This window comes from Podarcis tiliguerta, assembly GCF_965153285.1.
Source record: "Podarcis tiliguerta genome assembly, chromosome: 9".
In the NCBI taxonomy this organism is placed as follows: domain Eukaryota; kingdom Metazoa; phylum Chordata; class Lepidosauria; order Squamata; family Lacertidae; genus Podarcis; species Podarcis tiliguerta.
In genome coordinates this window covers 13,207,461-13,232,019 of record NC_139542.1, presented here as the reverse complement: position 1 = coordinate 13,232,019, position 24,559 = coordinate 13,207,461, and the positions used below count along the sequence as shown (strand labels likewise).

Here is a 24,559-nt window from a genome sequence, read left to right as displayed (position 1 = left end):
ATGGCTTCTGTAAATCCGGGAATGTCCCTGGAAAATAGGGACACTGGGAGGGTCAGCAGGTCCCCAGGAAATTGGGGCTGCTAATGATCTTTTTCTGCATCTACTGACTAATATCCACCTTTGCTATTAACACAAAAAATGCACTACCTGGTGGCCAGTCTGCAAGTTGATACCAGTTTATTATGCCCAGCGGAACAAACAAAAGCAGCTTCTCTTTTTTCTTTTTGCCATCAACTTCCTTAAAACGACAAAGGTTGCCTGCTGCACTGAAGTAGTATCTCTATAGTGACACCAGCCTCCGAAGGGACCTGCCGCTTTCGAAACACTTGGTAAGTGGAATGTGTGGCGTTACTGTCTGGTTTTGCTTGAAAAGAGGAAAGATCTGATATAGGGAACTCCTGGAAATGGATGTTGCAATAAGCTAACAATTAACATAACCTTCCAGGAAAAAGAAGGGGGAAATGTAGCCTGTTATCAGTGCTGGTAATTTAGGTTTATCAAGAGTGCATCTCAACTTAAGGTTGTCTAAACATGCCCATGCCATTCTGCAGCAGAACTGACTACCCAAAGAGACAGATGCAAGCCAGGAATATCTGGATTTCATTTGCCCGGTTTTCTTCATGCATCCCAGTTGAAAAGGAGCACGTATGCAAAATTTAGAAGGGCTTTGGTGGTTCTACAATAACTGAGGAAAACAGAGAATAACTGGGGAGCGTTCCGGCCATCTTGGCTTCAGTTCAGATAGATGCTCTTATCTGAGAGGAAATAAGAGATCATCCGGGGGTTTGGGCTGGGTGTTCATCAGTATGCAGATGACACCTAGCTCTACCTCTCTTTTAAATCAGAACCAGTGAAGGCGGTGAAGGTCCTGTGTGAGTGTCTGGAGGCAGTTGGAGGATGGATGGTGGCTAACAGATTGAGGTTGAATCCTGACAAGACAGAAGTACTGTTTTTGGGGGACAGGGGGCAGGCGCGTGTGGACTCCCTGGTTCTGAATGGGGTAACTGTGCCCCTGAAGGACCAGGTGCACAGCCTGGGAGTCATTTTGGACTCACAGCTGTCCATGGGGGCACAGGTTAATTCTGTCTCCAGGCAGCTATCTACCAACTCCACTTGGTACGCAGGCTGAGACCCTACCTGCCTGCCGACTGTCTTGCCAGAGTGGTGCATGCTCTAGTTATCTCCCGCTTGGACTACTGCAATGCGCTCTACGTGGGGCTACCTTTGAAGGTGACCCGGAAACTGCAATTAATCCAGAATGCGGCAGCTAGACTGGTGACTGGGAGTGACCGCTGGGACCACATAACACTGGTCCTGAGAGACCTGCATTGGCTCCCAGTACGTTTCTGAGCACAATTCAAAGTGTTGGTGCTGACCTTGAAAGCCCTAAACGGCCTCGGTCCAGTATATCTGAAGGAGCGTCTCCACCCCCATCATTCTGCTCCGTCACTGAGATCCAGCGCTGAGGGCCTTCTAGCGGTTCCCTTATTGCGAGAAGTGAGGTTACAGGGAACCAGACAGAAGGTCTTCTCGGTAGTGGCACCTGCCCTGTGGAACGCTCTCCCACCAGATGTCAAAGAGCAAAACAACTACGAGACTTTCAGAAGACATCTGAAGGCAGCCCTGTTTAGGGAAGCTTTTAATGTTTGATGCATTACTGTGTTCCTTCAAATGTGAAGGAAATAAGCAGCTATCTTCTCTTTAAAAGACATCTGAAGGCAGCCCTGTTTAGGGAAATTTTTAATATTTAATGTTGTATTGTTTTTAACACTTGACTGGGAGCTGCCCAGAGTGGCTGGGGAAACTCAGCCAGATAGGCGGGGTATAAATAATAAATTATTATTATTATTATTATTATTATTATTATTATTATTAAGCCAGAGAACAGCAACAAGCTGAGCAGCAGAAGTCCTAGCAGCTGCTTTGCTCCGGCAGGGTGAGGGGAGCTGGGCTTGAAGCAGCAATCCAAGTTTGAAGACTCCAAAGCGTTCAGAACTGCATGGATGCAACAGAGTTGTTCCCTCCACCCCCCCCAATACTTTTATAGTCAGGGGACTTAGGAGACCGAGATGGTTGAGTGTGCAGGTGCTCACTGCATCAGGGAGAATGTGTGTGTTCCAGGGGCGTGCACTGCATTTTTTCATAGGGGAACAGTTAGGGCCAGAGGCGCCAGCTTGTAAGGGCAATTTGAGGAGGGGGTCGGGTGATGTTGCGCATGTGAGCATCACACCTCCCTCCCTAAGCTTCCCAGGCTTTCGGAAGGAGGTGTCCGACCTCTGACAGGATTCTGGAGCCCTTCTGTCTTCTTTCCAAAGCCGGGGGGGCAGTTTTCGGGAAGGCGGTGGGAGGGTGAAGCCTAGCCTGTTGCTCTAGTTGCTTTTAATGTGGTATATCATTCAACACACCTCAGACTTGTCCCCGGTTAGTGTTTAGTTCTAGTTCCAGAGAAGGCAAATGTGTTTGTCTGATGCAAGAGTTTTGTGACACCTTAAAGACTAACAAAATCAACACATTCGTCTTCAAGGTGCCATAAGACTGCTGTTTTTTCTAGGCTTCTTTGCCAGTGGTCTGCTGTACCTTTTTTTAACAAATCTCTTTCCGCACTGTTCCTGGTACTGTCTAACGGTTTTAAGCCTAACTGCCATGGGGAAAAGAAGGGGGACATGTGGGTCAGATAGGGAGGAAACATCTGGTCTACAAGAAGTAGTGTGGCTGTGCAGAAGGGGGCAGGCATTTTCACTTTGCATTTCTTAATGCAGAAAGCATTGATCTGATGTGTAGAGCTCTTTCCTATTCTAATTAATTCAAGAGGGTTCTGGAAGCTTCTGGAAGCTTCTCTGTGTGAAAGAAGCAAACAGAAAGTTCCTGATGTTTGGGTTATGCCCAGTGCTTTTTTTCTAAAAAAAAATGTTTAGGGGTACTCTCATTTTGACTCAAGAAAATCACCATTTTAGAGTTCAAATTGGGGGAGTAAATGGACAAAAGTACAGATATTCACAAAATGTTTAGGGGCATGCATCCCCCTGCATCCCCCAGAAAAAAGCACTGAGTACCTTCAGATAAGCTGAGTACAGCTGGTTTAAACTTATTCTGTTATCTCTTCCATCAAGGTCATGCTGACTATCATAAGAGGCCAAAAGAAGCGTGGATTTCACTTTATCTTTCCAGCTCTTTTACTTCTGGTGTGGTGCTCTATACCTAGATAGTGTTAAGGGTTTAGACTTAAGTTATTGTAAGTTTAAGTTAAGTCTGCTGCAACTGGATTTCTTATGGACAGTGCCAATCCTGAATGTATTATATTATATTTGTGACCATTATGCTTATTTGCCTTCAATCAAGCTCTGCTGGATGAAATATTAATTGCTTCTGGTCTATTTTTTGGGAATCCTGCAATGTGTTTAAGTTTTTACTCTGCTAACTGTACAGTACATTAGAATCTACTCTGGATCAATATTGAGTAGAATTTCAGTGACAATTTTATTTGTTCAGGGAAGTTTTTAATATGTGACATTTTAGTGTATTTTTCATCTTTGTTGAAAGCCGCCCAGAGTGGCTGGGGAAACCCAGCCAGATGGGCGGGGTACAAATAATAAATTATTATTATTATTAAATTTGTATAGTGTTACAGAAAAATCTAGGTGTGAGGCTGCTCAGTCACCCGGCTCGTCGGGCAAAGCTCGCTGGTCCCTGCGGAATAAAGGAAGGAGTCCAGCCAACTGGAGCAAATAGCTGTAGACCAAGAGTTTATTGCGCAATAGGTTCAAAGAGCAAATTTTGAACCCTGAGGATGGGGTGGCAAAGACTTTTAAAACTTCCCACCATATCCCAGAATACAGTTCGTACAGCATCATTGCTACATCATTGCTACATCACTGACATGTCACAAAAGGGGAGGGGTTAACCTTGGCAAACGTGTCCAGACAAGTCCTTGGTACAAGATTAGCATAAGCAGACATGGCAGGGCAAAACTCAGGTTAAGATTAGCATAGACAAATATGTCTTAAGTACCCACCACCCAAAAGTACAATAGAAGTTCCTTTGCATGTCTGGAGCCTGAGGCGAGTCAGGTGATGAGATCTGGCTTCCTTTGGCTAACAATGAGCCCAGCAATTGTCACCTCTGGGAACTTCCTGGAGGCCCTTTTCAAGGGGAAAATAGATTTGGAATGGAGGAAACTGGGAAAGGAGATGATTTTATATTATTTTTAAAGCTAGGTAACTTCCCTGAGCTGTCAAGTTGAAAGGATACATTCAGGCATAATATTTGTAATATTTAACTTTAAAGATGTGCCCCCCCCGGGTAATTTCCATAACAGCCTTCAATCAAGCTCTGCTGGATGAAATATTAATTGCTTCTGGTCTATTTTTTGGGAATCCTGCAATGTGTTTAAGTTTTTACTCTGCTAACTGTACAGTACATTGGAATCTACTCTGGATCAATATTGAGTAGAATTTCAGTGACAATTTTATTTATTAAATTTGTATAGCATCCTTCATCCGAAGAGCTCAGGGCAGTTTACAGCATAGACATGTTCCTTGCATTTGTATTATTGTATTTTCAGAATGGAGATCTGTTTATTTTAACGTCACTCTCTCTCTCTTTTCCTTAGAATCAGCAGCCTGGAAAATGAACCCTCAGCCAGTGATCATGCAGCAGCCACAAGTTGTGGTTATCCAGCCATCGCAACAGAGCTACTGGCAGACAGGCTTGTGTGACTGTTTTAGTGACTGCGGAGTATGTGAGTAGCTATGGTGCAGATAGCTGTCCTTTGTCATGGAGATTAAGGTGGTTTACTCAGTGGGTTGAGTTGGGAAAGGCAGCCTCAGTATGCACGCTGGATGCAAACCTTAAACAAGTATGAGCTTGCTCATCATGGCAATTATGGAAGCACAATTCTCTCTCCACTGGCTGAGTTCTCCATCGGGTCCTTTTAATATCTATCTATCTATCTATCTATCTATCTATCTATCATCTATCTATCTATCATCTATCTATCTATCATCTATCTATCTATCATCTATCTATCATCTATCTCTATCATCTATCTATCTATCTATCTATCTATCATCTATCTATCTATCTATCTATCTATCTATCTATCTATCATCTATCTATCATCTATCATCTATCTATCTATCTATCATCTATCTATCATCTATCTATCATCTCTATCTATCTATCTATCTATCTATCTATCTATCTATATCTATCATCTATCTATCTATCTATCTATCTATCTATCTATCATCTATCTATCATCTATCAATCTATCTCTATCTATCTATCTATCTATCTATCTATCTATCTATCATCTATCATCTATCTCTATCTATCTATCATCTATCTATCTCTATCTATCTATCTATCTATCTATCTATCTATCATCTATCATCTATCTATCTATCTATCATCTATCTATCTCTATCTATCTATCTATCTATCTATCTATCTATCTATCTATCTATCTATCATCTATCTATCTATCTATCTATCTATCATCTATATCTATATTCATTTATTAATTAGATTTATATACCACCCTTCATTGAAAGATCTCAGGGCTGCTCACAAGATAAAAATACAAGATAAAAGCACAAATGATAGTTAAAACCAGTGCTTTTTTCTGGGGGGGACACAGGGGTACGCATACCCCCCCACTTTTTTCAAAGAGGGCCAGATTTGATGAAGTGAACATGCGTGAGGGCTGACCAAAGTTGAAGTAGGATTGAATTTGCTGAGCTTTTTTTTTTTTTTAGGGTTTTACATGTACTACCACGGGGGCCGGATTAAATCGTCTGGGTTAGGCCCCCAAAAGGGACTTTGCACATGCCTGCCCTAAACATTTTGTGAATCTTTGCACTTTTGTCCATTTACTGTATTTCTTTTTCCCCAATTTGAACTATAAAATGGAGGTTTTCTTGAGTCAAAATGAGAGTACCCCTAAACATTTTTTTTTAAAGAAAAAAAAAAAGCACTGGTTAAAACAGAAGTAACAAAGCAGTAACCACCACAAACTCATGTAAAAACTGTAGAATATTAAATATTGAAGAAGAATGTTTTTGCTTGGTGCCTTGTTCTCTTCTAATGGCAACGGCCCCCGCCTGAGGTGCCGGAACTGAGTTCCACTGAGTTGGAAATCCCCTTGCTCTTTGCATGAATGAAATTCTGCAGACTGGTTGCATGCCAGGGATGCAGCTGGTACATGCAGTCTGCCTTGGCAGGCGTCAAGCAAGACATGTCAACCAACTATTGCTCATTATTCCAAACAGAGGAAGCAGGCTTGTATCAAGTAAAAAAACTGGGCTAGCTCATTCTCTTGTTTTTTTTTTAATAATTTTTATTGATTTTAACATATAAATTATAAAATGTACCACAAAACTTAACACTTATACAATCTTTTTAGACTTCCATCAGCACCTCTGATGACCCACCGTTTTAACCACTTAAGCATTTCTTAGCTTTATATTGACTTTACATCTCTTAACAAATCATCCTCCCCCTTCTCCATTTTTGCAATACTTCCAATAATACTCCTCACAAAACTTCTTGCAAACCTACAAACATCGTCTGATCTTCACAAATACTTTTCAAATAGTCCGTAAATTTACTCCAGTCTTCCGTGAATTTAGGATTTCGAATCCTTCCTGTTAGTTTATCTAATTCTGCATAGTCCATTAACTTCATCCTCCATTCTTCAACCGTCAGTAATTCTTCTTGCTTCCATTTTTGGGCCAATAATATTCTTGCTGCTGTTACTGCATATAAAAAAGCTTCTATTCCTTTCTATTTATATCACTCCCAACAATGCCCAGTAAAAATGCTTCTGGTTGGGCTATCTCATTCTCTAGGGCAGGGGTTGGCAAAGTTTTTGTGGCTTGGGCCTGTTCACGGCCCCGCAGCTTGTCGTTTTCGTGTACCGGCAGCACGCTCTGCTAAGTGATGCTCTCTTCACGCTCTCTTCTGTCTAGGTCTCTGTGGAACATTTTGCTATTTATGTTTGGGATGCCAAGTTGCCGCAGATATGAATGAATGTTGCCTCTGCGGCACAAGCGTGGCAATGAGGTCCGTCTACCGAACCAAGTATGGTATCCCGGTAAGTGTAGCTAGCCTGGCGAGGGCAGATCCAGGTTTTAAGGATCTACAGCGAGTTGTTTTATTTTTACTAGAATCTCAGGTGCAAAATAGCAGTTCGTGTATGTGCGTGTACTCTCATTACTAATTCTTTATAGTAATTGATAAGTGTGAACTGTTAATTATTTGCTGATGTTTAATTTTACTGTTTACTATTGGATTCTAATGGATTGTTGAATGTTTTAAAGTCATTGTGACTTTTTATATTGGATCAGATTGTTACTATTGATGTTTGATTTTCAAAATTATTTTTATACCTGATGGAAGCTGCCCAGAGTGGTGGGGGCAACCCAGCCACAGGAGCAGGGTCTAAATAAATTATTATTATTATTATACAATTAAGGAATAAGGTGCCTCTGAGCACACCTACACATTTATTTTTAGTACCAGACTTGAGCGCACAGGTCACACCCATGCCGCACATTTAAATGCTCTTTACAGTAATCCCACAACTTAACCGGGTGTTACGTCCCAGGAATTGCTCCTAAAGCCAATACCATGTGTAGTCAAACACATTGGGTTCAATGGTGAGTGGGATTGCCAGTCGTTTTTCCCGGAACGCTGCCCACTTTTAATATTTTTTGTTTTTAATTGCCACACATGTGAAGCTCATTTATACCCTGCCCTGAGCCTGGTTTTGGCTGGGGAGGGCAGGGTATAAATAAAAAATCATTGTTGTTATTATTATTATTATTATTATTATTATTATTATTAAATGCACACAAGCCACAGGCTTAACTGCACCACTTTAGCTTTCCCCAAAGAATCCCAAGGACTGTAGTTTCCTGTCATTCTTTTTAAAAAATGTCTATATTTTTCTGTCTCAAAATAGGGCTGTAGATTCTTAGGGGTGCTGAGAGTTGTAAGGAAATCTTGTCATAGAGCTACAGTTCCCAGCACCCTTGAACTATACTTTCTAGATTCTTTGGGGAAGTAATTACTGTTTAAGAGTGTGGATGTGACCAGTGTCCTTTCCACATGCAGTCACACCTCGTTTTCCCTTCAAGTTTTCTTAATTTCAGCTAATTTAGAGGGGGGTAAGGAGTCTTTGGGACACGGGTGTGGGTTAAACCACAGAGCCTAGGACTTGCTGATCAGAAGGTCGGCGGTTCGAATCCCCGCGACGGGGTGAGCTCCCGTTGCTCGGTCCCTGCTTCTGCCAATCTAGCAGTTCGAAAGCACATCAAAGTGCAAGTAGATAAATAGGTACCGCTCCGGTGGGAAGGTAAACGGTGTTTCCGTGTGCTGCTCTGGTTCACTGGCTTAGGCATGCTGGCCACATGACCCGGAAGCTGTACACCGGCTCCCTCGGCCAATAAAGCGAGATGAGCGCCGCAACCCCAGAGTCGGCCACAACTGTACCTAATGGTCAGGGGTCCCTTTAAGGAGTCTTTGTGTTAAATGGTTGGGAGCCAGATTCCCTGGGCAATCTACTGCAAAGATCACCCAGTAGATTCCATCTGCTTTTACTGCCCTTTCTTGCTACTTGCTAAAAAAGGCTTTGGGGTTCAGTTACAGGCATTTAAATATATGCCCCACGTGAAGTTTGTCCCAAGCTGCCTGTTGACTCTTCATCCATATTTAATATTTCTTTTTCCAAATATTATCTACTATTTGCCTCATTTCTTTTTAACAGGGATCCATCTGCGATGACTACTGCACTCTCTGGTGTTACCCTCAATGTGCCCTTTGCCAACTCAAGAGAGACATCAATAGAAGGCGTGAACAAGGAATCTTTTAGGGAAGTTGAGAGTTTTGATGGCATTTATAGTTCAATTTAGTTGTTGCTCATGTTAAGCAGCAATGTGAATTTTTCAAAAAGCTTCTAAAATCACACAGGTAACCTGTGGGCTTATACAAATCTAAGTGGTTTTTAGCTGTTAATCGAGTTTCTTGCCCTTCCAATTATTCCACACCTGCATGTATTTGAATTAGTGTATAAAGATTTGTATTCCAAATCATAGTACTAGGTGTTCCCTTTTGTACTTGTCTCACCTTCTGATTTCTTGATTCAGTTATGTCAATTAAGTACCAACAGCGCATGTGTAAAAGATGTTTTTCTTGATCTTCACCCTAACACACATCTTGCAGAGTAAAACATGAAGTTCACACACAGCCGCCTTTTCTAACTCTTCATGCTCTAAATACTAATTTAGCCCTATGAAGAGTTCTGTGGATCTTGAAAGTCTGCAATACCTCCATGAAGACTGGGATATTATTTGACTTGTTCCATCTCTCTCGAATGTGACCATCTGAATAAACAGGAAATCTGCTATAAATCCTTTTCCAACTCTCTCTTTTTGGGGTGCGTGGAGGGGACTGGGACAAAGAAGCTGAAGCCCATTTGTGTATGTGGAGGTTTTCTGAACAAGTGGGACACCACAATTTCATATCATCCAGTAACTACATGGTGAACCTTAAAATGGCCTTTTGGAAGAATATAAACACAAGATCAGAATAAACTAGCTTTGAATGCTGTTTGTCTGTGAGATTCTCATCTGCACTTCCTGTCTCTGATTACAATCCAAGAACATAAAACTACCATTATAAATTTGAGATGTGGAGAAGAGACAGAATTAATTCTCCTTTTCTTTATAGTAAACGAAGTGGACACCTGAGAAGGGGTAGTATAGGGTTCTCATATGAAGCTGAATACCCTGGTCATACCTGAATACCCAAATTGTATGAAAACTCAAAATTATGCTCTGGGATAAAGGTAAAGGGACCCCTGACCATTGGGTAGTCATGACCGACTCCGGGGTTGTGGCGCTCATCTCGCTTTATTGGCCGAGGGAGCCGGCATACAGCTTCCGGGTCATGTGGCCAGCATGACTAAGCCGCTTCTGGCGAACCAGAGCAGCACACGGAAACGCCGTTTACCTTCCCGCCGGAGCGGTACCTATTTATCTACTTGCACTTTGACGTGCTTTCGAACTGCTAGGTTGGCAGGAGCAGGGACCGAGCAGCGGGAGCTCACCCCGTCGCGGGGATTCGAACCGCCGAGCTTCTGATCGGCAAGTCCTAGGCTCTGGTTTAACCCAGGATAGCCAAGTTCTAAGATTCACATGAACTATATTGATTTACATGGCTTTTGCGTAACTGATGTCAATAAGCATTTTCCCACTATAACTATTCCTCTCCCCTTGTCCCTTAGTTTCACTAGACATTGCTCATACAGGTTTAGGGGCCAGATCCACTCCCATCCACACATATTTGGCTAGAGTGGATGGCAACTTCCTTGTACTAGTTTTCTCTTTGCTCTGTATACGGAGAGGCTATATATACATATAATAAACAAAGGATGAAAGCCTTCCAAGGTTTAACAAACAGCTCCACAGACTGTAAATTCAACACAAGAAATCCTGATGGAAGTTCTGTGGGGAGGACAGGATGCAGCAAATGAAAACTGAAGATAGTGAATCTGATTAACTTCTAGCCTGCCTTTATTGGAATAACTACAGCTAAATAGAATATGGCACTTCAGTTTCCAACGCACACACACAAATATTCACAAGGCCACGAAACAACTGAAATTTTAATGCAAAACTTAAAAAACATCTTGTATTCCATTGTTATTTTTTAAACAGCTTAATGTCTATGTTGTACTACCATACCTTTAAGATAAACCTTTGGGGTTTTAAACATAATGTACACACATCTACACCTTTGTCTAGATAGGGTTCTAGCAGAAGTTGAGCCAAAGTCGTAAGTTCTTATGCTAGCTTCACATTTTTAGATGAAAATAAACAAACAATCTCTACAGAACAGGGGGGAAATGAAAGTCTACTGAGCCATCTGAGCTTCCATTGCCTGTGCTGTCCATTCTGGGGCAGTCTGACTAATCTTCTCCAAAAGGTTGTTAACTTGGAAGCAGAGAGACTGAATCTGTTTGTCCCACGTCGGCAAGGCTTCACGAGCTAAAAGACAATAGAAGAATTCATTCTTGCATTCATTGCTTGTTTCTATTAAATTTCCTGCCATTATTCGTTTGCTGCATAAGCAAATTTTCTGTTACCAGGTCTGCAGATACAGGTATTTTGGAATACAGGAATTCAAACTATTGCACGGACACTACTGCCATCTGGCGGCTACAGCGAGAATTACCACTTTGTCATATGTTGATTGTAAAAGGTAAAGGGACCCCTGACCATTAGGTCCAGTCGCAGACGACTCTGGGGTTGCGGCGCTCATCTCGCTTTATTGGCCGAGGGAGCCTGCATACAGCTTCCGGGTCATGTGGCCAGCATGACTAAGCCACTTCTGGCGAACCAGAGCAGTGCACGGAAATGCCGTTTACCTTCCCGCCGAAGCAGTACCTATTTATCTACTTGCACTTTGACGTGCTTTCAAACTGCTAGGTTGGCAGGAGCTGGGACCGAGCAACGGGAGCTCACCCTGTTGCAGGGATTAGAACCACTGACCTTCTGATCGGCAAACCCTAGGCTCTGTGGTTTAAGCCAGGCTAAAATATTTTGCTTTTGCATTACATGTGCTTCAACCGCACCTAAAGCAAGAACAACAAGCTAGAGCTTAACTTACTTTCAAAGTGAACAATTCCATCTATCTGATCAATAAATCCATTCATGCGACCCTCTGTTATCATCTGGGATGCTATCTTTTCCGCCTGAAAAAAACCCAAAAGGACATCTACTTTTAATAAACAGAAGCCCACTCTTGATATGGTTTTTGCCACATGTATATGTACATAGGTGTGTCGGTGGTAGAGAAAAGTTATATATGTCAATTTATTCTGCAGGAGACCTTTGCAACTGTTGATTATACTGTGGTTTAACCCACAGCGCCACCTGCATCCCTTATAGACAGTATAGAAATTTAATAAATCATCATCTTATACCAGCATCAATCATTTTTTGTTCCTTTCTTTTTGAACGCATCTGCTTTAAGCAGAAGAGCGAACCAGTTCTTCATCAAACTAGACGTTATTAAAACTAGCTTAGTTTGAACAAAACAAAAGCAAACAGTACACAAGTCTATATACCTTGGCTGCAGGAATTTCTAATAATGCTCCAAGTTCTTCAAAGGTAATATTATTATACAGTTTGCTTGCAGATAACAAATTGTGCTCAATGACAGCTCTGTCCAAAATACTAGAACCTGAAATAGAAACTGACAATGTATTAGGAGTTTGAAATTCAGCATGTATTTGGCTACAAGTCAAATATAATTTAAAAAACCTGTATGTAGCATATGCAGTCCTCAATTTCTGTTCCATCAATACTGCTCCGTAATAAAGGTAGAAAAGAAATTGGCTTACATTATTATGATATTATAACTTTCATAATATGATTTATTGGCTTTAAATCATTGTGCTGAACAGGATATAAGCCTGCTTAACTAAGAGTAATATTTTTTTGCATCTTTGTCAAGCTTACAGAAAGGAAATTTCAGTCTAAATTTTGATGGAAGCCCAAAGTACTACATGATGGCTAAGGAGATTAGAGCAGCGTTTCCCAAACTTACAATAATTGCATGCCCCTTTTGAGTGTTCTATCTTACTGGAGTACTCCTTCTTGGTTGAAAATAATACTACTTTATCTTTGAATTAGCTTTTTTTAACTGCAGAAAACATGAAGTAAAATTTAAAAATTCTACTGTGTACACTTTGAAAACTTTCATGTATGACCAGGGATACACATACCATATTTTAAGAAACAATGGAGTGGAAATTTCATGGAACTAGGTTATTTGTGCCAAACACTGGAGTATAAAAGGATATAAAGACCCAATGTAAATGATTACTAAAGCTGACCCAAAGTGCAACAATGCTCATTTTGAAAGGGTATATACAGAAAGGAACGATGTCTGAGTGCCCATCATAACAGGGTACACCCGCACTTTAAGAGACCCAAGTACCATCAGCTGTTGTTGCTTTTTGGTGTGGCATGAGCATTGCAGCAAATTCTTGCAATTGGTTCCCTCTGATAATTCTGTCTAGATACATTTTCTCCAGTATCCCATAGGCCGCAAGCTGCTGGCATCTTTCATCCTTGAAGAGAGTAGCTAACATACGGGAACGCTGCTGTCCTGAAAAATAGTAAGAATACCGTGAACTGGGACATCTCAGTTCAGTACTGTTCACTTCTATTTCAATGCATTTTCTCAGCTGCCTTTTTGTGAGCCAGTAGCAAATGGCCAATTTCTTCCTGCCTGCCCGCAGCACTCAACTGTTAATACTTGATGGCTTTTCAAATTATACCTGCTAGGTGCAGATTGCTTTAGCAGCTAGATCCTTTCTATGGAAACAAACTGCAATTTCTGCTTCTAGAATGCTACACCACCAAGATGATTTGGTTTCAGTAATCATAATCATTAACATGAAACCGTACATGAAACATTCCAGTGACACAGGGCAGACAACCTGTGGCAGCTTATGCAGAAGTTTTGTTTTATGGAAGCATAACATGCATACTGCTTTAGAGCAGAGCTCCCCCACCCCTTGCAGAACAGGATCATATATATAATCCCAAAGACTAAAATGAAAATGGCATATATGGAAGTCAGCCATCAAGTGTTGCTTTACCTGCTGATGCCAAGATTGTGCAATGCAAGGCATGTTTCAGTGCCTCAAGTCTCTCGCTTTCGTGGACTATGCTCTTGTAAGAAAGCTCATTATACCTCTGGGCAGCTTCAATGAACTTCCTTCGGTAGTCAAGAACGCGAGCATAGCACACCTGAAACAGGGGAAAAAACCATACAGTTGCTCACTGTTACCTATTAAATCCCACTTTTCATGCAACTGACCATCAATTTTCATACTACAGGTCAGAATAATAACAACAATAACAACAACAATAACAACAACAACAACAATTTATTTATATCCCGCCCTCCCCAGCCAAAGCTGGGCTCAGAGCGGCTAACAACAGTAAAATAATACAGCATTCTAAAATCAATTCATTATAAAATGAGTTCAAATCAAATTGATGGCAACCATTGGGCTAGAGTTCTGTGAAGAATTACCAAAGGAGGGGGAATGAGAGGATGAGAGGATAGCAACTGGTAGGCCAAATCTGTATCTCGGGAAGCAGCAGGACCACAGCCCCTACTCCAAATAACCTGTCAGTTCAAGAGGGATGTGAAAAGAGTAGAGGTTGTGGTGCTGGGACTTTGAAGCAGGACACTTTGGGGAGTTGGGTCATGTGGCCAGCATGACTAAGCTGCTTCTGGCGAACCAGAGTAGCGCACGGAAACGCCATTTACCTTCCCGCCGGAGCGGTACCTAATTATCTACTTGCACTTTGTGCTTTCGAACTGCTAGGTTGGCAGGAGCAGGGACGGAGCAACGGGAGCTCACCCCGTCACGGGAATTCGAACCGCCGACCTTCTGATTGGCAAGCCCAAGGCTCTGTGGTTTAACACACAGCACCATCCGCATCCTTAATATGAACTGTACTGGAGTACATTTTAGTGTAAGTGGTCACCACCAGACGGGATCCCATGTTACATAATGAAATTCTCTTTAATCCAATGGGCTGCTAAGGCAAACATGGGCGCCATTCAGGTAGTCTGTTTATCCCCATCCACCAACAAATAATGAATGTCCTCCCTACTATTCAGGAAGGGAATTCTCTGAAGAAGTCCTTTGAGAAATGTATCCCTAGGAGAATTATACAGGGAGCAATATAGTATGTAATGAACAATGCTTTCCATCTCTCCCTAGCCCCAGTGATTTACAGATACTATGGCTATCTCCCATCCAAATATGTTGTGGGCATAGTTTGGAATCTCAAAGCTGTAAATGCCTTCCTCATCATTTAAGCTGATAACTTAAAAAAGCAATCTTGGAGACCATAATCAGATTTCACATAATAAAATGGTGAAAATTGCAGAGTTTGAAGATGACATTTAGTTAACAGATGGCCTCACTTTTTATTTATCCTGATTTGCAACTACAAGGGTAGCAACCTTGAGGTCAGCAAATGAGGAACAGATGTATATGCAAAAATATAATGATAAAACTTTTAAGCAATATGTTATTTCATTTCACTCAAAACAAGAATGTTAGTATTTCACCTTATAGTGAATTTGTAACTGTTCATTGGTTGATTCATTCTGAAGAAGAGATGCTCTGTTGATGTAAGCCTCAGCCTGAACGGGATCGTCATCCTCCAGGTACAGTCGGGCAATTTTTAGGTAAGTCTCCAATTTATAATCTACATTGTATTGCCTTGAATAGAAAGGGGGAAAAATACACTATTGAAACCTCAGTTCATTTGCATCATAAGAGTTTTGCAAACATACTTACAGTAATGCTACACGCTGTATAATGTTTGCCACCAGCCAACTCTGGCTGAAAGGAAGGATAGGCTGTGTCTCCCCAGAGAAATGGAGAAGCAGGATACTCAATGGCAACCCCCCCGCAAGAGGGTATGGAAATGTAATTTATTGGTTAATTTTGAATGGTAATAGTCATAAGGCTTTACTCACAGTAGACTATTAAAATGGGCACAACTAATTTAGGCCCATTAATGTCAGTAGGTCTACTTTAATACCACCCACTGTCTTAATGCAAATGCATTCAATGTGGGGCCCTTCTATATGCTGTGGATGACAATTCCCATCAACCCTCAGGGATTATGGGACTTGTAGTCCTAAAACTTGTAGGGCACGTTGACTACTCATCATAATGCAATACACTATTTGATGGAAGCTAGCAACAAGGTCCATGGCAGTCTCTTGTAAGGAAAAAAACAGCTCAACTCTATGCACTGCTCCACAGAAGACACTTGGATCGAAATCAAAAATAAAAATAAAAAAGTAGAGGTTGCTGAAACCAAAAATAGGACTGTGCTCTAAAGATTATAACTGCAACATGAGCAGCACCAAAGGGTTATGAGTTCCCCACAGAAAAAGTTTCCAGGTGGATCACTGATCTATCAAAATAGTATGTGCAACTGTCACAGAACAATCAGAGAAGCCAAAGCTATTGAAAAGTCAAGGAAACAGATCCAGAATATACCCAATGAAGCATTTGTACTACAAAAGGATATACAATGTATGAAGAAAAAATGTCAGGTTTTCTAACAACTATTTACTTCTGTCCTGTTTCCAAAGGAATCCCCACCAATACTTGTGCTGCATTCCGCCAGTCTTCTTCTTTCTCATAAATTGATGCAAGATGTTGTCTTATAGAAGCAACCTGGGAAGAATGAGGACATAAAATTACAATGCAATCAAGTTATCAAATTGATCCACTTTCTAATATCCTTTATATTATCTGTTTCCTTTTGCCCATTTGACAATGATAATCTGATTTTACATGATCTACAATATCTTTAAATATACTTCTCAAACAAATGCATATGAGGGATGTATTAGGATACAAATTGCCAAGAAGCGTAGTGATTTTTGTTTTGAGTTATTCCAGGGTAGAAGCAAAATTTGTGGTGCAGAATTTGGTACAAATTTTACAAGAATTTGGTACAAATTTTACAAGCTGCAGGAAACTACAGGGCAAACAAAGCTACCTTCAATTAATGACTGTTTTAATAAAGTTAGCAAAGTATGCCAGGATGAACAAAACTGAATAGTCTGTATTCATTATTGGAACAAATTGACCTGGGGCATCTTTTCCTTGCTGTCCTTTTGGCAAGGCTTATCATATGCCAGTGATATCTATTATATTTTAGAGTACAGTACAGTGGTACCTCAGTTTTAGAACAGTCCTGTTTAAGAACGATTCGGTTTAAGAACTCTGCAAAACCGGAAGTAGTGTCCCAGTTTGCAAATTTTACCTCAGTCTAAGAATGGAATCCGAATGGTGGAAGGGCACTGGCGGTGAAAGGCCTCATTAGGGAAAGCGTGCCTCGGTTTAAGAATGGTTTCGGTTTAAGAACGGACTTCCAGAATGGATTAAGTTCGTAAACCGAGGTACCACTGTACTGAAAATATTTCAATATACTCTTCTCTTTATCTGACTGGTATGCCAGAGCCTTCTTGGAGACAATTACCCATCTTTGGGATGTCCTTCCTGGTGAGGTGTTTTGGAGGAATTTAAATAGTTGTTTACCCAGGCATTTGAAACGTACTGTTTTTGACAACCTTATTAGCAGAGGGCATGTGTCTGTTTCACATGTTTGAAAATGTTTTTATTTTATTTTTAATTGTATTTTTAAATCACTTTGATGTTTCCTGCCCTGGGCTCCTTTGGGAGGAAGGTTGGGATTGAAATTTGATCACCATCTTGCTCTTACCTGCTCCTCAAATGAAATTACACGAGGTTGGATCTTTTCCAAGGTGAAATGGTAGATTTCTTTGGCTGTGCCATCAGGAAGACTTGGAAGATGAGTACAGAAGTCTGTCAACAACTGGCGTGAAATCACTAAACTGACGTTTTCATTGACCACTGGTTTAAGAGACACAAGGTGGAAAGAAAGTCAGGCTATACATTGTCGTTAGGCCTGTCATTTTAGTGAGCATTCAGTCTATAACCATTGTTAAGGCCCCTGTTTCCAACTCAAACTTTTAGGCAGCTGTACCAGCTCATAAGAGCCTGGGCATAAAACTGTTAGACTGACATAGCATCTGTTTGCAACTCAGTTGCTGTGCTATCATAATGAAAAGGCTCGGAGTCACCATTGTGAAATGTGGAATATGAGTTGCATGGCACAGAAGTGTGGGGGGGGGGATGCTGTCCCATTCATTGTTTCACCACAGCACAGTTTTATGATCGGATGCCAAAATAATTATACTAGTATTAACATTTTGCAGAGACCATAACCTTGGATAACAGGATTATGAGATAACAACCCTCCTACAGCCTAGAAATGTTTATTCAGAATATCCCACTGATTTTGATGAAATTTATGTCAAAGTATTCATGCTTAAAAACGATACCTCAACCTTTTCCCTACCAAATCCCCAGTGCTATATTGATGCCTGTTTCAATGTACAAAGATTTCTAAGGCCATTCATTTTTTCCGATTGCAATTAAATACTTACAAAGCTGTCATTCAACAATTCATGAAAACTGATAATTAAACTCACTTGCTTCTACAAAGGCTTTTAATGCCTCTAATTGTTCCACTCCTGAGAGCTGAATTGCTTTTTCCAATATCTGACGATACCTGCCAGAATGCAGTAAAAAAAAAAAAGAGTTAAGGTTTAAATATCATCGAATACAGAGCTAATTCTAAGCTAGATGGACTAGCAGTCTAACTTATTATAGCTTCCTCTGTTGCTAAAAATTGGTGTATTTTTAAAATTAGCTTTACATCTTGTGCATGTAAGGACAATACGCATATTTCAGAATGCCATTCTTCTCAAAACCATTTTAGAGTATGTACATGCCATACTTTCCATTTCAATGGAAATCCTGAGATCTAACAGTTCTGGTGCTTTCCCACTGCAGTGAAATGGCTAGTCAAAGAAATGAGGACACAATTTGACAATTCCTTTTGCAGAAAGAGAAGATTATCATCCTCTTTTCACCTTTTCTTGCATTAACTCTAATCAAACACAAGAGTACAATGTTTATGCAAGGGACTACCTTTTAGTTCTCCAAAAGGGAGTGTGAATGCACATCATTATGCTGAGATACAATGAGCAATTAAAAAAAACAGCCAAACAGCATCAGGCAAAAGCTGGGTATACTTGTATTTACGACATCATTAATCCCGTATTATCCTGCCTTTCCAACTCTTGTGAGTGCAATCTCCTGTGGTTTAGGATACTAAATTGAAGACAGAGGAGGGAAGCTTCAACTACAGCTGCAAGGGAGGCCAGTTCCTGGAAGTCTGTGTTGTTGGCATCCGTCTTGAGAGACAAACCACTGCTTTAGCAGCTCCAAAGTGACCTCACAGGGTGTAAGCCTGGGCAGTGTGTTTGGAGGTCCTGGGCTACTCAGATGACAAGACCCCCCCCAATCTAGGAGCCACAGGTGAGAACTGAGTGTAGGGTTGGGGACCAAAGATAGACAAACAACCCCAGAAGGAGCCTGTCTCCCAACACCCCATAGAGCTGTAATAATCTTACATAAACTGCTCTTATAAGGTCCACCTGAAAAGCTGCATAGAAACACACCAAATAAATAGATCAGGCATGGCCAAACTTGGCCCTCCAGCTGTTTTTGGGACTACAACTCCCATCATCCCTAGCTAACTGGACCAGTGGTCAGGGATTATGGGAATTGTAGTCCCAAAACAGCTGGAGGGCCAAGTTTGGCCATGCCTGAAATAGATAATAAACTCGAATTAGATGGGGAAGCACGGCTGGCTTGTTTCTACGGGTTCGAATGAATTTCTGCTAAAATCCCAGGAACTGGTGCGAGGAACCACTGCTGTTGCTGTTACCAAATTAATGTTGACAGCTACCCATTTATTTTCTTAACCCACGCTGCTTCTTTTCCATAAAGATCGCCCTAGATCCACAAGGCCCAACAGAACACGGAGGGAACCGAACCAGCGCCATGCAGATCCAGAACAAGACCTGAGAGGAGGGCAGGCCTCTCTAAGCCAAGAGATGCTCCTGCCTGCTCCGCTTCCTCCTCTCCCCACCCCGCAACCCCGGTCAGACTCGGCGCCGGCTGCTACGGGAGATGGGGAGGGAGAGTAATAAATAATAAAATAAATAAAATTTTATTTATATCCCGCCCTCCCCAGCCGAAGCCGGGCTCAGAGCGGCTAACAACAGTAAAATAATACAACATTATGAAATTTCATTATGAGAAGGGAGGGGAAAAAGGAGCCGCTCACTTCCCGGCCAGGTCCTTGTGGGAGCCGCTCGAGCTCATGAGCTGGGTCAGCTCCTGCCTCACAGCCGCCGCCATTTTGGATCCTCCCCCTTCCCGCCCACAACCTGTGAGGGGAAACACAGCGCCGCCGACTCCGCCTCCTCCGGCGCGAGACGCCTCTACGCTAGAGACGGCGACGCAGCCGCGTATCCATACGGAGCCAACGGCTTTGCGGCGTGACGTCACGGATCCCGGAAGCGCCGAAAGGGGAGGAGGAGGAGGAGGAGGGAGCCTGAGCGGAAGTGGAGCGCGCTTTGAGGAGGGAAGGCGGGAGAAACCAGCGCGGCGCGAGAAAGAGAGAGGGAGAGGGCGGGCTCGCGGGTTGGTTGGCTGTTTGGCGCCGGTGACGCGGCGCCGGTTGCCAGGGAGCCGCTGCCCGAGCTATTATGGGATGCGGCGGCGGCGGAATGGCGCTGGGCGCGTGATTTTGAACAAACGCGGAACCTGCCGCAGCTGCTGCTGCTGTTGCCGCCGCCGCGAGCAGCCGCCGCTGTCACGGCGACCAGCCGGCCGCGCGCGGGAGCGAGCCCGGGAGCGCGCGGGCGGCGTTGTCATTACGGTGGGGCCGGCGCGGGGGGTTGGAAGAGACCGATGTGAAGCGCCGGGGCTGCGGCGGGCGCAGGTGAGCGCTAGGCGGGCCGAGCGGGGGGCGGTTCGCCTGGGGGGAAGGAAGGGAGAAGCGGCGCAGCCCTGAGGCGCTTGAGGCGGGGGACCCACCGGCCGCCTCCTTCTCCCTTCGCTGACAGGACGAGTCTGGCCGGCTTGTGGGGTGGGCGCCTGTCGGGAAGGGAGGCTCAGTACCGGCCCTTCTCCCTCCTCCTCCGCCTCCCCTCAGGATTATAATATTTTTAATTGTCATCTGTCTGTCAGTGACGAAGGGGTTCGGGACCCTCGGCGGAGGTAGGAGGTTTTAGGCCCGGCAGGAGCTGCGCGGAAGCCCCGGGGTAATATTTCGGCCTCGGAGCCGCGACGAGCCGGTGCCTCCAGGAACGAGGGAGGAGGCTTCGTTGTTTTATTTTCAAATTGCTTCTCATTCTTCTGTCAAGGAAGGCCGCGGGGAGTAGGGATTTGCCCCAAAAGCGGGGTGGGTGGGCTGGTGGCCAGGGTTGAGGCTGTGAGTTGTAAGTCCTGGGTAAAGACTGGGCAGAAGCGACTAACAAATTCAATAAATAAGAGCAAGAAAGGGAAAGAAGAGTCTCGTTTTGAAATAACGAGTTCGATCTCATTCTTCAGTCCGATGGCTGCTGCTCAAGGAGGTCTGCTTTTGGCGTATCGTAGAGCAGGGCAAAAACTTTACAATTCCCAATCACGGATATTTATTTGTCCAGAATTTAACGTAAATGGAAGTGTTTTGCTTTGTTGCTGAAACAGGAGCAGAATAGCTTGCCTCAAGCACCCCTCTCTTTCTCACCACAGTTTAACAGGGACTTTAATCTTTATGGCAGTCAGCTGAGTTCCCTGTGTTTATTGTATGGGAAGTCATTGGCCTCTTCTCTTGCCTTACAATCTTGTCAGACCTGGGCGTTGAATGGTGTAAAGAGCAAGCTGTTATTGGTGAACTGTCAAAGATTGCTGGACTGTGGCTTGACTGATGTTCAATAATACAAAGTAGCTTTTCTATTTGATTTGTAAGAAAATGGACTCTTATCTTCTGTCTGTCTGTTCCGTTTCTTTTGTCTAAACAGCTAGTGCATATCTTGATGGCAATAGTACTTCGATTTTTATAATGCAGATATTAGAAAGAAATGTTAAATACATATTTTGTTTTCCCTCTGATCAAAATATACAAAAATCCAACCAAATCCATTCATTGTAGAGAAGCCACTTCACAAATTAAGCAGCTGTTATTTAAAATGCATTTCTCCTGTCAAAACCCAGTACATATAATTCTAAACTTACAAGTATTTATACCCGTACGGTAATCTTGAAATCAGAATGGTAGAACTAACAATACCTTTGTAAGTTGCTCATTATGATCCATTTACTAGCAGAGGGCAAATGAGCCAATGGAGCAATAACTTTGAGCAGTGTATATTGCTAAGTATAAACAAGGAAGCTATATTTCAACACTATCAGTGGTCCAGTATTATAACAATTGCTTTCCAACTATGTTGATTCTGGAAAATCAACAAAAATGCACTTGGGAGGGAAAGGTGAATCTATTGACAGTGGTGCTCAATGATGAAATACCAATAAATTCTATAAAATTATATCCAATATTAGTCATACTTTCAGTAGACATAGTGAAATCAAAGGATTTAAGTCTATTGATTTGTGGGCAAGCCACACTACATATTTCTGAAACCAGTTAAAGCAATACAATGTAAGCACAGGAGAAATGAAAACAAAAAATACTCCTATTAAATAATAAGTGCAATACAAAACTGACCTCAAACAAATTATGTCGCCTCATGTCTAAAAGCTTGGTGAAATAAGTCTTTCACAAAGTTTTGGAGCTGCCACTGAAAAAGCCTTATTATGAGCCCTGTTAACCTTGTCCCTTATAGGAACCACCAAGAGAACCTCATTGGCAGGTCTTACAAGACCAGACAGGTTGGCATGGGAGAAGGTATTCTTTCAAATATTTAGCTGAGTTTCCTGCATTGCAGGGGGTTGGACTAGATGACCCTTGGGGTCCCTTCCAACTTTGTGATTCTATGAAATATTTGTTTCCTGGGCTGTTTGGGTCTTTAAGTGTTAGCATAAGCACCTAAAATTGGGCTCAAGAAACAATTAGCAACCTGTGTGGATGCTTTAAAATGGGGATAATATGTGAGCAGTCTCCTGCTCCTATAACCACATGGGCCACCCAAGCTAGACAGATGCAGCTTGGTAGTCTCTATGCGTGGGTGAGATGGTGGTGTCAGGAGGAGGTGGTGACGACTGGATTTGTTAGGCACCAGGGAACATTATAGGACGTAGCTGAGCATGTATAAAAGCGATGGGCCGCACTGAACCAGGGTTGGACCAGACTGTTGGTAGTTAACACCAAAAAGCAGCTTTTAAACTGATTGCAGTGGGGGGAGACCCAACAGGAGCTGAAGAGGCTCTGATTTAGAACAAATCTCCCCCTTACGATGAAGTTGATAAAGTGATGAACATTTAAATGGGGGAGGTGTAGAACTAGGCATTGTGAGTGCAAGGGCAAAGGAAAGCAGTTCAGGGAGGCCAAACCACAACAGTTCAATACGCAAATGAAGAGAAAGACTTCATGCAAGTTTTTATACACCAGTGCTAGAAGCCTCGGAACCAAGGTAGGTGAACTGGAGGGCTTGGTCTTGGAAGATGGCATTCATATAGTGGGTATATGAGAGGGTATAAACTCTATAGGAAGGACAGGGAAAGATGCACTGGAGGTTGTGTTGCTCTGTACATCAAAGAGGGCATTGAGTGCAGCAAGCTAGAAATCCTCAGACAAGGCACAGAGAAAGCAGATAGAGAAAAGTTTTTCTCCTTCTCGCATAACACTAGAACTCATGGATATTTGAAAATTCAGAACAGATAAAAGAAAGTATTTCTTTGTGCAGCACACATTTAAACTAGGGAACTTGCCTCCTGTCGGAGGCTGTCATGGAAACCAGCTTGGATGGCTTTACAGGAGGATTAGACAAATTAATGGAGGACAAGACTATCAACAGCCACAGTGGTTCTGTTCTACTTCCACTGTCAAAGGCAGTATGCCTCTGAATAAGTTGCTGGAAATTGCAAGTGGGCAGAGTGCCGTTGTGTTGTCATGTCCAGCTTGCAGGCTTTCTGTAGGTATCTGGTTAGCCACTGTGAGAACAGGATGGACCATTGGCCTGATCCAGCAGGCTCATCTTAAATTCTTATTTAACCTTGCAGGGGAAGTCCTGTAGTTGCCTGATGCTATTCTCTGCTGAAACTCCTCAGAAATAGGAGTGGAGCCACTATAAAACAGCATCCCCAACTCCAAATTCATGCCATGATCCATGGCATCAAAAGCCACTGAGATGTCAAATAGAACCAAGAGAGTTGCACTTCCACTATGCCTCTTCCAACAAAAGTCATTGATCAGGGTGACTAAGGCTTGCCGGTTTTACACAGGCATCTGGTTTGACCACAGTGAGAACAAGATGCTTCATTAGATGGGTCATTGGCCTAATCCAGCAGCTTTATGTTCTTATGCTCTTAAGCCAGTTTTGTTCCCCAAACCAGGCCAGAAGTCAGATTCAACTGGGTCCAGATATTACCAACAGGCCTTAAAGTGTATACTCTCATTGACTCTGCTGTAGAACCCAATTAAGAAAACTCTTGACCTTCATAGCATCTCTGCAATCAGATTCCAGAATCTAGTTTAAAACAGCTAAATTCATGCAAGTGTACCAGATAATTGATGCATAGTATATGCAGAAAATTTGCTGCTTTCCAGTTCACAGTGCATGGACAGGTTTGCCAGGATATTTTTGTGGAAACTTTAAAATAGTTGTTTGCCTCATGGGAATGACTTGCAGAAGTAGTTTGATAAATATATAAATATATATATATATAATGGATCTAATAGTGGCATGATGTATTGGCTCTATTCAATTTTCTCAGGATGGTTCAACTACTATACAACATCAAATACCTACATTTAATTGCAAGAGCATTGCAGCTTTCACCAATGAATTGTTGAGAATAGTACTTTATTGGGTGTCAAAGTCTAAGTTAACAGAA

At 42.4% G+C, this 24,559-nt stretch overlaps 3 protein-coding genes across 7 annotated transcripts in view; 2 read left to right on the top strand and 1 right to left on the bottom strand.

Moving 5' to 3' along the window:
• The first annotated feature begins 82 nt into the window (after positions 1-82).
• Positions 83-9,410, top strand: PLAC8 (placenta associated 8). 2 transcript variants are annotated; one of them, XM_083398847.1, is made up of 4 exons: positions 83-329; positions 4,610-4,738; positions 6,969-7,093; positions 8,768-9,410. In XM_083398847.1, exons 2-4 carry the CDS (start codon positions 4,627-4,629, stop codon positions 8,870-8,872), a joined length of 342 nt encoding a protein of 113 aa, XP_083254973.1. In that variant the 5' UTR covers positions 83-329; positions 4,610-4,626; the 3' UTR covers positions 8,873-9,410. The 2 variants fall into 2 exon arrangements, with proteins under 2 accessions (XP_083254973.1, XP_083254972.1); XM_083398846.1 differs by lacking the exon at positions 83-329 and adding an exon at positions 3,831-3,973.
• Positions 9,411-10,648: 1,238 nt separating this feature from the next.
• COPS4 (COP9 signalosome subunit 4) lies at positions 10,649-20,049 on the bottom strand. Of its 2 annotated transcripts, none has more exons than XM_083398555.1 (10): positions 19,845-20,049; positions 18,139-18,218; positions 17,346-17,497; positions 16,188-16,291; positions 15,166-15,319; positions 13,673-13,823; positions 13,006-13,176; positions 12,131-12,246; positions 11,671-11,755; positions 10,649-11,048 (listed from the first exon to the last, which is right to left on the bottom strand). In XM_083398555.1, exons 1-10 carry the CDS (start codon positions 19,916-19,918, stop codon positions 10,915-10,917), a joined length of 1,221 nt encoding a protein of 406 aa, XP_083254681.1. In that variant the 5' UTR covers positions 19,919-20,049; the 3' UTR covers positions 10,649-10,914. The 2 variants fall into 2 exon arrangements, with proteins under 2 accessions (XP_083254681.1, XP_083254680.1); XM_083398554.1 differs by having other exon boundaries at positions 12,131-12,258; positions 19,845-20,004.
• Positions 20,050-20,093: 44 nt separating this feature from the next.
• LIN54 (lin-54 DREAM MuvB core complex component) overlaps positions 20,094-24,559 on the top strand; it is a 35,384-nt gene continuing 30,918 nt past the window's right edge. The window contains exon 1 of one of the 3 annotated variants that reach the window (XM_083398333.1): positions 20,094-20,504. The gene's annotated coding sequence lies outside the window, so the exon portion shown is untranslated. The remainder of the gene's footprint in view (positions 20,505-24,559) is intronic. The other 2 variants (XM_083398337.1, XM_083398340.1) reach the window with 2 other exon arrangements.